The 13,864-nt window shown below is 32.5% G+C and overlaps 1 protein-coding gene across 1 annotated transcript; it reads right to left on the bottom strand.

Moving 5' to 3' along the window:
- Positions 1-3,108: 3,108 nt before the first annotated feature.
- On the bottom strand, positions 3,109-12,923 carry LOC117928117 (alkylated DNA repair protein ALKBH8 homolog). The gene is given in 10 exon segments (XM_034847977.1): positions 3,109-3,545; positions 5,465-5,530; positions 6,714-6,970; positions 6,973-7,000; positions 7,229-7,354; positions 9,381-9,424; positions 9,427-9,466; positions 9,613-9,708; positions 11,118-11,435; positions 12,782-12,923. Coding segments are annotated over 9 exon segments (1,017 nt in total). The 5' UTR covers positions 11,421-11,435; positions 12,782-12,923; the 3' UTR covers positions 3,109-3,488.
- Positions 12,924-13,864: the final 941 nt, after the last annotated feature.

The following is a 13,864-nucleotide window of genomic DNA, read 5'->3' as shown; positions in this document are numbered from 1 at the left end:
CTAACATTTTGACCATTTGCTTAAAGAATCCTTTACCTACCCTATGGCATAAGATCTTTGTGTAAGTTGGAATTCATTGAGTTATTAACTTACCCCCGTGTTTAGTTCTTGGAAAATTTGAGAAAATTCAAAAGGAGAAAAATATAAGAAAAGAAAAAGTGAAGTTTGAATAATTAAATTATATTTACATGTTTTTTCACTTTCTTATAGAGATTAAATAATTTAAAAATATATAAGTTTTTAATCAATTTTAATTATATTTGAAATTTTTAGTATTTTTCATGGTAAATAAAATGTAACAAAATCAATTTTTTTATTTTTATTTTTATTTTCCTTACTACTTTCTTAACATAAACTTAAGTGGTATTTTTTTTTTACTTAATTCTAAATAGAACTTTAATGTTTAATAATGTTATGTATTAAGTTTGTTTTTTTAATATTTTATTTGTATTAAATATTTAAAAGTAAAGAAAAATCAACATGCTACTTTTTTATTTAAAAAAAGTAAAATGTTTTAGTTTTTTTTTCTATTCAACAAAAAGTTTATAATAAGTTATTAAAAAATAAAAAAATTAATAATTTAAAGTCTGAAAATAAATTGTTTTAAAAAAAAAAACTAAAAAAAACAAACACACTTTTAGTCTTTTATTCTTCTCAATAATTGCAAGGCAATGACTTCTTCTATTACTTAAAATGAAAAATTATGAGTAGCTAATGACACACTAAAAGCTTATTAAATATATATATATATATATATATTATATATATATTATATATATATATATATATATATATATATATATATATATATATATATATATATATATATATATATGATTTATGTAGTTTGCCCTAGACCAAAATTTATGAATAACCAAAATCCATTATATAGTTAGCAAAAATACCCAAGTAGAAGTTTAGGTTTAAAGAATGTGAAAAATTAAGGGCCTGTTTGGTTGCTGTTTTTGAAAACTGTTCTGGAAAACAGTTTTTGAGAATAGTTTTTAAGAACAGTTTTTGGTGTTTTTTTTAAAAAAATTGTGTTTGGAACTGAATTTTAAAAAACAGTTTTTGTTCTCAAAAACAAAAAAACATGTTTGGTTGAGTTAATAAAAAAAAAATTTAGAACAAATAAAACAAAAAACACGTTTGAAAGATGTTTTTTTTTTCTTTTCTAATTAATAAAATATTTTCTTCAAGTAATTTTATATTATAAATTTATAAATATTTTTAGATATATAGTTCATTTAAATTAAAAAAATTATTTATTTTATTAATTTTAAAATAAAAATAATTTTATATTTTTTTAAAATAAATCAAACATAATAAAATCATTTTTATTAATTTTTTTTATTTAATCTTTAACTTTATGAAAAATTATAGCATATTCTTAAGTTGAGATAAACTTGTTATCGTGATTTGTTAAGTTTTTTTTTATCTCTTCTCTCAAAATAATGAAATGACCTTTTCTCACTCGGGCATCAAGAAGCCCTTTTCTGAAGTTGCCCTCCAGACGAGAGAATCCCTAAAAAGGGCCTATTTTCCTCTGCCACTCTCAATCCTCCCAGGTACTAATCTAATCTTGTTATTTATTTTTATTTTTCTGCAACCCCGTTTGATTCCCAAGAAAATCCATGCCTCCGTTTGATTCCCAAGAAAATCCATGCCCGTTCAATTTCTGGGAAAATTCATCCTCGTTTGATTTCCGAGAAAATCCATGCAAAACCCCAAGGAAAACCAAAAAAAATTGCTTTTCTTTTGCTCCCTGTGTTTTCTGGATCCGTTTTAGGGGTCTCTTTGCTATTGTGCCATTGGATTTAAATTTCACGAACCCTGAAGAAACAGGAAAAATCAAGAAAGAGGCGACGCGACTGTGCTGGAGAAGAGATGAGAACGGGAAGAAAAAAAAAACACGGAGAACATATTGTTTTTTTTGTTTAATTTTATTCTGTAAACAGTAAAAAAACGGGGAAAACAACATTTTGTTGTTCTCTAAACAGTGCCATTTTGAGAATACGGGAACAACAAAAACAAAAACGACTCTCTCAACCAAAAGAGTTTTTGGTGTTTTTTGTTTTCAAGAACAGAAAACAGTTCTTGAAAACACTAAACAAACAGACCCTAAGGCTTTAATGGAAATAGAATTTGACTATTGACTTGAACTAGAAATTAAGGCCAACATCATGACTTGAGAAGAGCAATTTTGGTCTTGTTGACACCTTGATTTTGCACTACCATTTTACATGTTAGCCTAACAAGGTAAATACATCTCAAAGTCATGATACATGATTCCCCCCCGGTGTTCTTTATTACTTTACCTTGGATTTTTTGAAGATTTCGTATTTATCTTTCGATATTACAATTGGAAGGATTATCTATAATATAGTAGGTGAGCAATTAAGAGTTCATTTGACAGTGAATCTAAGAAACTTTTTTATTCTAAAGAGTATTTTTGAAAAAAAAAAAAAAAAAAGAGATTCAACAAAATTTAGGAAATATTTTTTAAAATATGAAAAAATAATCTATAATATTTTCTGTAAAAACAATTCATAGGTGATTTTTTAAAAAACACTTTCAAAGAAAATACTTCAATGTAAACAAAACATAGGCAAACGCAATACAAAGGTCACTCCCTCACCTCCATGTATTATTAACGGTCACATTGTGTACCACTTATACATCCCTCAATGGTGCACAACTTCCAAACACTTCATACCTTCTTTAGTTAGTGCAGGGCTAAGGGGGCCCAATTGAACTTGATGCACTATGATAGCAAGCTTTGCCTTCCCCATCATCAAGTACTTGAGATTATTGAAGGGTCTTGGTTTGAAGACTAGAATTAGAGGTCAATTAACATGAGATTGGCTCTAATATTGTGGAGTTCATTTCAGCAAAATTGAGGGGGAGAGTACCACCCCTTAGAGAATATGAATGCTGCTGAAAATTGTGGCTTTGTGTATCTTGGAAAGATTCAAAATAAGTTGCCACCCAACAACATAAGCATCTTGAAAAGGGAAATAGGAAAAGAAAGAAAAAAAAAAAAGCATATCCAGTTTCTCCATAAAATCTCCATGGACATGTATAAAGTCACTTGGTCGATATCATGGATTAGATCAAATCCTGCATCTTTATTCTAAATTGGGAAGTTGAGATCAATGAAGAGGAAAAAAAACCATTGTTTAAAGGCATTTGTTTCACCAAGTATACAACTTCACCTCTTTCATCTGAATGACAATAGCATCTTATCCTGCAAATACAACAGAAGCAATAATCCTAGAAATGCCGATCCTAAAACCTTTCTACTCTCTGCTTGCACCTTTCATGCTCCCTTTTCCCCTTAGAACAGATACTAATACTTAAACTGTGTGCCCTAGCATTTAATCTGACCGATAATCGGGTTGGCCTCCCTGAACGCCTCCTAAAAAATTTGGACAGTGATTTGCCATGTCTAAGTATGTTTCTTCAACCAGTAAGATAACAAGATCATCTTATCTGGGGGAGTCACAATACTGAGGAAATTCACATTGGCAAGGACCTGTTCTGACCTGCAATAAATGGAAGCAATTAGTTTTCCTCATGATTAAGATAAAAATAACTTCATGAGTTAGCTTCATATTTCATTATACAGCCAACTCTCTACATATCTGTGCATTATCACATTAGACCATAGAGGCAAGCAATTATTTGTGTGTGGTATCAAGAAATGGTAGAGTCTTCATTGAGTATTAGTAAGACTGAAAAGGAAGAATGACAGAAAAAGGAACCGAAGGACCAAAGAAGAGGAAGAACATATGAAACAAAACTCAGCTGAGTATCAAGTTCAACAGGAAAAAAAAATCACAATAAAGTGGGTGTTAACAGCTGTTTCAATTCCACTAAGGAAAAATCAACTGACCATCTTGAGGGAAAGACGAAAATCTTGTGTTATTCTTTTAGGTAGATCACTGGTTGGCTTCGACTTTATTAGGGGGTTGGGGCAGATGAACCCTTTCTTCCTTCTAAGTCTACCTTACCTCCTCATCTTGAGCTTGTCAGTCTTGACTTAGGTCAGCTTCTCCTTAAAGGTCTTGCCTTTTTGGCACTTTAGCCCTGCCCTAGGCTTGGTCTCAGGTCTCAACTCTTTCGGATCAAGTCTGGTCAAGCAGAAACTTTCAGCTCTATGTTTCCTAAAAACAGGTAGCAACTCGCACATGGTGAAGAGTATATGGTGGTGTGCATCTGTCTAATATCAGACTATGGTTTCACAGAATCATGAAACCCGAACCACAAAAATGGAAGCCACTCCATTTTGGAAAGTGATAGGGGGAAAAAGAGAGCAACTCCCATTTAATAGCGGGTAAAAAACAACCTATATTAAAATAAATCAAGAACACAAAGATCCAAGGAACCGCTCTACACTCCGTTTGAATCATGGAAAGTACCAAGGAAAGGGAAAAAAAGATATATGAAGGAACTTCCAGCTCTCTTGTTTCAATCGTCATTAAAAATAAAATAAAACAACATAAAGATTACTTAAAAACTTATATTTTAGAATTCTTTTATCTCTATTTAGAAGAGAAATAAAATTGGAGAAACATGAAAGGAAAAGTTTATTAAATTTAAACTTTTTAATTCTTTGTTTGTTACTCTTTCTTTCCTTCTTTGCTTCCTCTCCCTTTTCCTCATATCTTCCCTGAAACTTGTCACAGTCCAAATGGAGTTTTAAGGTCCAAAATGAGGCAAAACCATGTTAAGATGTAATTCCCACTAAATTATCAAATGGATGCTGCTCCACTTTTATTTAGGAAGTCTTCCTCAGGATGGTGTACCATTTTAATGCCTAAAAGCTCCTTTAAACCGTTAAAAGTGTTTTACATGGTACTTAATTGCAAAGATAAAGCATTTTGAAGCAAAAAAAGGGGCTAATATCTAAAGCACTTTTCAGTGAAATTAACAGTGAGATGCTTTTCAGTAGTGCTGTCAGGAAGAGGGTTCTGAATTTGAATTCTTTCTACTAGAAGCTACAACAGCACCAAAGAAGCCCTAAACTGTTTTTTGTGCAAAAGTAGAATACACACTTCCTTTTGTAGTATAAATGAAAAATGAGATGTTTATACAGAAAAGTAAATGAGGACTATTACAAGCTACACATTCTTCTAGTGCTTCCTAGAAGGATCAACTGCCATTCATCATCTAGAAATGCCCAAGAATGTTATAGATTCAACAGTTAGGAGTGTAAGTGGGGTCAACCATGGGTTAGAAGGGACTAGTTAAAATGGGATGAGTAGGGGCACTTAACCTCTCTGAATGTGGTTCATGTGTGACTGGACAATATATTTGTCTCACAAATATATGTCAAACTATCTTAGTCTCAAGGCTATTGCATGTATAAAATATAAAAAAGAAAAAAAGGAAAATAGATTAGAAAATTCTAAAACAAAGCAGTTTGGTACATGAACAAATCATAAACTAAAATCTCGCATACCTTACGAAATGTGAAGGATACCCTCCTCGGACCTCTTCTGATCACACTGTCCTTCACCATGTCAATCTGTAAAACAATTTGTTAACAATTATCTTTTAGGATGAGGTAACAATTTTGGTTTTGTATGAGATTACATAAAACCAAAATGTTAATAATAATCAAACGTAAAACATTACAAACGTAGAAGCTTCATATCATTCGTTGAGAAAGGTGGGAAAAGAAAAGAAATAAAATTTTGAAGCTTAGATTTTTGTCATCCTGAGAAATGAAAATCTGAACTAATCAAACCCTAATAAAATTCTTTGACCTCATTGAGGTGAGTTTTTGTACTGTGTTTAGAACTAAAAAGGTGGCACAAGTAACAAATTTTTGTCTCTATATTTTCCTCTTTAGTGCAACTTAAGGAGGGTAAAGAAAAAGTGTAATTAAGAAAAGGAGGGGAGGAAAGCAAGTGTTGTTTTCCCTATGCAAGGACAGCCCCAAAAATCATGCAGGAATCAGGTTGAATAAACTCTGTGAAATACAGAATTGAATAATTCTAAGCAGGTTATACACATCCCAAACTAGTATAACCTCATCAACCTATCCGTTCTGTTCTATTCCTTAAAAGGAGATTATAAATAGATGAAGTCCCCAAATAACGATTGTTTTCTCCTCACATTGAGGAATTTTTCTTTCTCCAAAGATGTGAGCATTTATCACCCTCAACAAACCCCTAACTACAGTAAAAGGGACCATCATGCAAGAAACCTGACCCTGACATCCATAATCCTTCAAATTCTAATCTTTAATTATGTTGATTCATGGTTTGGGAAAGACCCAAAGGGTATCGGATAGGCAACATCCATAAACCAACTTCAGTACTTGATCCTTATGTACTCTACAATTACACATTGGAGGACTTCTCAGTACATTGCAAGATTTTTTATCAAATGACCTGATTATATATTGGAGGGTCATTCAGACAAGTCAAACAAACCAACCAATGGATACTCATGTATACTTACTACCAAATGAAATAAGAAACAGCTTTCTACTTATTCAAGATATCTATTCCAACTTAAATTATCACTTGCCGGAAACTTGTTTTTTCCCTGGTTTGAATCAACAATTTGCAGAGATCACTGTTTATGGTTTGTCAAACATAGATTTAATTCCCATTTCATTGGAAATATAACATCTTATGAAGCTACTAAAGAGAAACTTCAAGTATAAATACAGATGACAACTCATGACTGATAAGATATACCTTATGGTGGGGAATATAGTGATGCCAAGCATACCGTGCCTCTCCAGATAACAGAAGCATTGAACGGGGGGGAAGATAAATAGCCCTTCTTAAAAAACTTGAACTTTTGTCAGGAAATTCCACACTCATGTCAGAGCTTGAGGCAGATTTGGGCCAAACACCTTCTGTATATCTTCTGAAGTCCATAATGCAGGGCCCTGCCAATGAGAGGCTGAAAATGAATCCCTCAAATGCTGAATGGGTATCTATATGTGGGACAAGCCCACACCAGGTGGATACTCATTAACCTGAACAAAAATTTTTGAGAATCCTCAGTCTTAAACATAAACACATGAATCTTTACTCCACATAGAGCTTAACCGCCATATGGTGCTAATGTTTGGTTTATTCTTTATGTAACAGTAAATTCTCCTCTATCATAACATAAAATAAAGTTGACACAAGAGTTCAAAATTGCATATTTACAGAGAATAAAAAAAAAGAATTAGGGACCCCAGAAACATATTGAAACATACCGTTAATTGGTCCAAAACTATATCAGCGGCAGATTCAAGGTTGGGAAATGATGAGATTCTTTCAACTATAGCAGAAACAAATGATGGAAGTTTGCCCAAATACTGTTTTGTATTAACGTTCCTTGTCTGTTCCAAGAAAGGGGGCACAAAAGAACAGGTGGCTTAATGACCTTTCAAGACCCTTACTCAAAGGAACCCACAAAACCAGCAAAATCTTTAGAAAAGAATCATAAGATAATTATTCCTTACATTATCACACAGCAAGAAAACTTCTTCAGATGTAAGAAATGATCATTAAAAAAGACATTAAAATATTTAAAGGAAAAACTACAACTAATCCATGTATGCTAAGCCATTTACAGCTGTGATTGTCTCAAATAATGCAAATTTCAAGCCATTTGATGTTGGCTCCTTATTTTATCATCAAACCCACAAATTATTTTCCAGGGATTTATTTTTATACAAACACCAACTGTCATTGAATCGGATTCAACTCATAATTACCTTTTTCCTATTGGACTTTAATCACTTTCTTTTTCTAATAGATAGGTTCTTCTCAAAATAGGTCTTCTTTCTGCCACAGAGCTTTAGACTACTCTTTTAGGATGTTCTACTTCCTCATGAAACAAAGGAGCTCCTGTATAATAAAGGAAATTCTCCCTAGGACATATGACAGGATTCCATCCCTCAACTGTCAATTGATGCAATCTGTATGGCATTTTTTCTTAGTACGCTCTTGAGATATAGTCCAACTCTCACCACCAAATGGGTTACTTTTAACATGCTTTTTTCCCCAAGGAATGTCTGCCACATAGAATAAGGTGGAGCTTCTTCTTTGAAACCAAGACATCCTTATCTTTCCTTGTGCTGATAAAGAAAATAGTCTCTTGATTAATTTTGAGAGATGTTCTCTTAGCTAACTCACACACATTATCAGTGGGCCTACCATAGGGCTTACTTGGATATGAATTTCCTATTAACCCAAGTGTTATGACAGACTGAGCAGGGCTCGCCAGTTCAATCAATTGCCATGTGACCATTTAATGGACCATAATCTGAGGTTATAAGTTCCTTAAATTGATCTTACCAAATGTTACCAAAACACAGCTGCCAATAGTCTGTCCTTTCACCAAAAAAAACTGACAATAGCTTATAGTGAAGTCAGTTGTATATCTTAAGCAAGCTGATCAAAGAGCAGGGTATCATGATTCATGACATATCAACTCACCAAACGAAGAGAGAGAGAGAGAAATTAAACAAAACAAGCTCAAATACACACACACACACACACTCCAACCAGCTGACTTTCTCTATGGAGACAGCTGGATATATTCCCAGACCACAATCATTTCTCTTATTCAGTTATTTAAACAGGATCACTTTCCTTGAGTATGCTTTCCACAACCACATGGAATCCTGAAATCCTCTTGATTCTCATATAGAACTCTAAAAGTAGGATTACCTATCTTACAATGGTTTCCACAACCAGGTTCTTAACATAATTCATATGGCTTTCTTACGAATTTGACTAGTAAAATAAAATTCAAATATAAGATATACATCAGACACCTATTTCATTAAATTGAAACTGTTAACTAGCAATTAGAAATCACTACCACATCTCTGTACTCATCCCTCGATATAAAAGTGCAGAAACAGTTTCATATGAAGTCCCAAATCATCAGAGGCAGTGTAAGAATGAATATCCTAATCCTAAGCAGCACAATCAGGGAAACTTGAATATGGAAACAAACAGACAAATAAAAATGAGGTCAGTCAAGTCCAACGTAAAATCGTTGAAATTTAGGAACTAAGATCCTTGAATGATTTGTTAAGAGGTCTCACCACAGAGGGCTTCAACTGGATGCATCCCCACTGCTAAATGATGTAAAAGTTATAGATAGGTGCAAAACAATAGCTGATTCTTTCAGCCCAAACATGTGTCCCTAGAAATGCTCACATTTGATGCAACTAGAATGTGTCCAATATTGCAGTATAACAAAGTTCCTCATACTAAAAAAGGGTCCAGAAAAAACCATCTCAGTTTGTATTGGCATCCTATAAAGAAAGGGGGGGAAAGTGACACATTACAAATCAATGTTAAACTAATCAAAGTGGCAGGATGATACTTCTGCAATATTTTGTAACTTACTTCATAGCAAAACTCATATCCATAATGTTGGACCCTTCTTTTGAGAGACTTTTCCAAGACATCTTATCAACCGCTGCAAGCAGTTCCTGAAGAAAATAAACAAAGTTAGTGTATGCCTAACATGCAGGCAAACAAACTTCTACAGATATAAACTTACAGAAGAATTAAAACATGAAATCAGAAAACTGAAAAGGGCAAAAGTTAAAAATTGCTTCAAGAAAAACTGTCAAACCTCCTCTTCTTTAGCACTGACAAAGTCATGCAACAAGTAGATGCCTGGAATGTTCAACTCTGAATCCACCAAAGATACTGGTACAGAATCATTGACCTGAACCAAACAGACAGGTGATGTGTCATTGACTTGAATCAAATAAACATGCAGACCGATTCATGGGTCACAAAAAAATACACCAACATACTGGAAACCACTAGTCTGCAACGCATGGAATCACAAAGAAGCTATGCATTATGAATCTCATGACTCCCATTTACCTAAGTAATAACTGTTGATTCTAAAGAATTCACACACTGTAATTACAGCAACAATTATTTTGTTTACAAAAATTCCTACTCCAGTTATGTAAATGACCAAACTGCTGATGCAGTCAGAAAAATTAGAATACCTTTACAAGTATACACAAGAAATCCATCCAGTTCAAAAGAATTGAAAGAGCATGCAAAGTTACAAAACTAAGTACCCAACAAATGCCTACAAGGTTTAACCTTTGTTAGATTAAAACTTTGATCATCATGATATTAAATTGATTTATGAAATTCTATGGATATATCTGACAAGAACTGATACAATGTGGCCTTGCTTTTCATACATAATAAATATGTACTTTGATGCACAAATAAAGGATTGATGGTAGATGTGATAGATCAAACTGAAATTTCACCTAGGACAGCCAAGTGCCAATCCCTGAGAGAAAAGAAGCTCCAAATGCAGGCAAAAATTCAATCACAATTTTTCCAAAAGCTGCCATCTACAAGCTTGTGTGATTCCTTTATGGTATACTAGGGCCCAAATAAAGGTTCAATATCAGTCCTCCATTAGTCCTCCATTTATTTTTAATATAGGGCCTCTTTGTTTGTCTTAAAGTAGAAATAGCTAAAGTACCAACTACCATTAATTGGTCTCATGACTTGCTGAATCAGTCAAATGTTTTTCAAATAATTAAAGTTTTTAATGTAACCTGTTTGGGACCTAGGAAAGCTAGCTCAGAAGGAGAAACATAAAATCAGAAAATTAAAATAAGGTTCAACTCAAAACACCAACTAAAAAGATGTAAACTGATCCACAAGTAAATTGATGGAACCCACTAATGAGATTGTTCAGCTCCATCTAGTGGGCTCTTTTCAAGACACTCAAGTGCTTGCACAAAGACTTCAGCATGCCCAGTCATATTTCAAGATGAATCCAACCAAATGACAAGGAACATCCATCTTTTGCATCCTTTTATTCAGTAAAAGAGATTGAGACATGCCAAATCATTAAAATCCTTCATAAACAAACAAGGAGGTTGCCTATGTGGGAACAAATCAGATGATGATCAGACCAATTGTTCATGGTCTTGTGTAACATAATTTACAGCTAAAACTGAGGTACCTGAAGAATTTTTTAGTCATGTCTCAATCCAAATTAATGATTGGGAAGCTACCAAAAAGCAACACAAGAAGAACAGATTAAAGTGTAGCCTTAAAAGAAAGAAGACTCAGCAAGTAAGGATGTAGTACCTGGCTAGGTGGTTGAAATATTGAATAACGAATGTGCAAAAAACGACCTCCAAGAGCAGGACAGGGATGTCCATCTAATGCTTTTAAGGCTGCTTGAGCAGCACTCTCTTCAAAATAAGAAACAATAACGCGAGCACCACTGTCATCTGCTGGATAGACCCCTTTCACTTCTCCAAAGGTACTGAACACTGAAGCGATAGTGTCAAAAGAAAGTCCAACAGCTGGCCCACAGTTTGCCACATAGAGATTGGGACTCAACTCGCCGTCCACTCCCTTAGGACGTGAAAATCTTGGCAAACCCATGATATAATTCAGCCCCTGCATACAAAGGGCATGTCTAATTCAGTTTTTCTTTGATTTCCAACTACTTACTTAGGCACTAGAGAACAAAATCACAAAAGAAAAAAAGAAATGACAACCATATGGAAATCAAACATAATTGAAAATAAAACTTTTCAGCTAACAAAATCGGAGTTTTTGCTCAAATTAGAAGAAAATGACAGAAACAAAAAACAAAAAACAAAAATCCCATCTAATAGTAGCAAACACTATTTAGTATTTACCAAACTAATGGCCACCACACCATGCCAAATAACATGGTTCCATATGAAACACCAACGAATCTTTTTGTCAAATGAATTTTACAAAAGCCATTACTCAAACTAGCAACTCTAGAGAAAGTAATAAGTAGAAACCATTACTTAGAGTAGCAGTTCAATTGAAAATACACAAGACTGCCTTAGTTATAAATCAATGTATAATTTCCATACAACTACCACTTTTGCAACAGCTGTTTCTTCTGAACTCAGCACCCCATTTCTAATTTAAAAACCTCTGTATAAAATAGCAGTTTTTTTAAGTGGATTTCAGTAAAGCTGCTATTAGAAACAAGGAAGTATACTGAAATACATAACCACCAAGTAGAATAACAATTCCATTGCTCTTACATTAAACTACCGATTTAAATATCAATTTCCTACAATGAATTCTTTTCAGATTCTAGAAAAATTTATGTAGTGGGGCAACTTTGGTTCAAAGGCAATAATGCACTAAGAAGAGTAGGGCAACCCTCCTTCATACCAGGGCCGACATGGTTGCTATCCCTAATGCCAATTCCACCCATATCATATCAACCCACAATTTCAACTAGTGATTTATGCACAAGTTGATACTCCAAATAATGCTTCTTTTCATATACATTTTTTCAAAGTTTTTTTCAATATTCACTAGTTTAATTTTAAATGGATAAAAACAAATAGCCACAGATTGAAATTTCATACAATTTGACACGCAGTTATGCAGAATTTCTCATGTTAAGATTTGGACTCCATCTAAGTATACTATATTTGTTTCGAAAAAACAAAAATCCATAAATTTAGCAACAATTCTTTATTATGATTCTATGACCCAATAATAAGAAACAATTAAATCAGTAGCAAAATGAAAACCCTTTTCTTTATCAAATCAGCAATTTTAGTGAATAACTTCAGCAAATTATTTCACAAAAATAAAAATAAAAAATAAAAATGACAAGAAGCTAAACTCACCAAACAGCGCCCGCCCAGAAAATTATCAGAAAACAGCATAATCTAAAATATATACATACAATTCTCTGAGGAAAAAAAAATCAGTTAAGATTGTGTGCAGCTGATCAAAGAGAGTACCTGTTCGAAGCGACTTTTGAGATGGGTCGTCGTCTTCTTCTTGTTCTTCTTCGGTAGGGTTTCGAAATAGTGAAATGAGGGGTTTCTGAGGGAAAAAGATGAGAGAATGGAGCGTTCAGGCGAAGGGCAAATATCGGAAGTTCCTGGACTTCATTTGCTCAGGTTACGTTTGATTCGATCAAGTATATATAGGGTAAAGAGAATTGAATTTTTTTTTTAAATAAAATATAATTAAAATTACTTAAAATATTATAAATTATTTTGTTTTATATTAAATAGTTAAAATAGATAAAAATGAATTTAAGGTGGGATATAAAAATAATTTATTGATTTTAATTTTAATTTAATTTTATTTAATTTTATTTTTTATATTTTCAAGCAACAAGCATAGTTATAACCATTATTACCATAACAAAAAATCTAACTTCCCATTAATTATAACTTCCTATTTTCCATTTTTAAAAATGTAAACAGACTTTTATATAAATTCAATTACTTTTAAAGATTTACATTAAATATAAAAATTAATTTAAAAATAGAAATATTAAAAAAATTATCAAAAAATTTTAACATTTTTGAAAATAAATTTTTATTTTTTTTATTTTATATAAATGTCTCTATTTTAAAAAACAAAAAATTAAAAGTATATCTAAACGAGGAAGGTATAAATATATGAGATCATGTTATAAATAAATAAAATCAAAATATAAAAAAAGAAAACTAAATACACGATATGAAACCAAAGTACAAAAACAATGAGATGTCATGTGTTATAAACGAGCATATAACAATAAACCTCAGCTGCACATCTGGTAACACCTGATTGATGATATTTATTTCTTTGTTTGTATATTGATGTTATTTATGTTGAATATCGATTAAAAATAGAAGTTATAAAAATTGATAATCACTCAATTCAATCTTACCTTTTAGTGATTACTTAGATTTGCTCAACAATACTTCAATGAATTTAATTAGTCTTTTGGAAAATAGAATGACATGGTTTGTATAATTTTTAGACTATGAGTTATAAGACATCATGGAAGATGGACCGACCCATATGTTCTTCAAAAATTATTGATG

This window comes from Vitis riparia, chromosome 2 (assembly GCF_004353265.1).
Source record: "Vitis riparia cultivar Riparia Gloire de Montpellier isolate 1030 chromosome 2, EGFV_Vit.rip_1.0, whole genome shotgun sequence".
Classification (NCBI taxonomy): domain Eukaryota; kingdom Viridiplantae; phylum Streptophyta; class Magnoliopsida; order Vitales; family Vitaceae; genus Vitis; species Vitis riparia.
The sequence above is the reverse complement of the archived record's forward strand: the minus strand, read 5'-3'. Positions and strand labels throughout refer to the sequence as shown.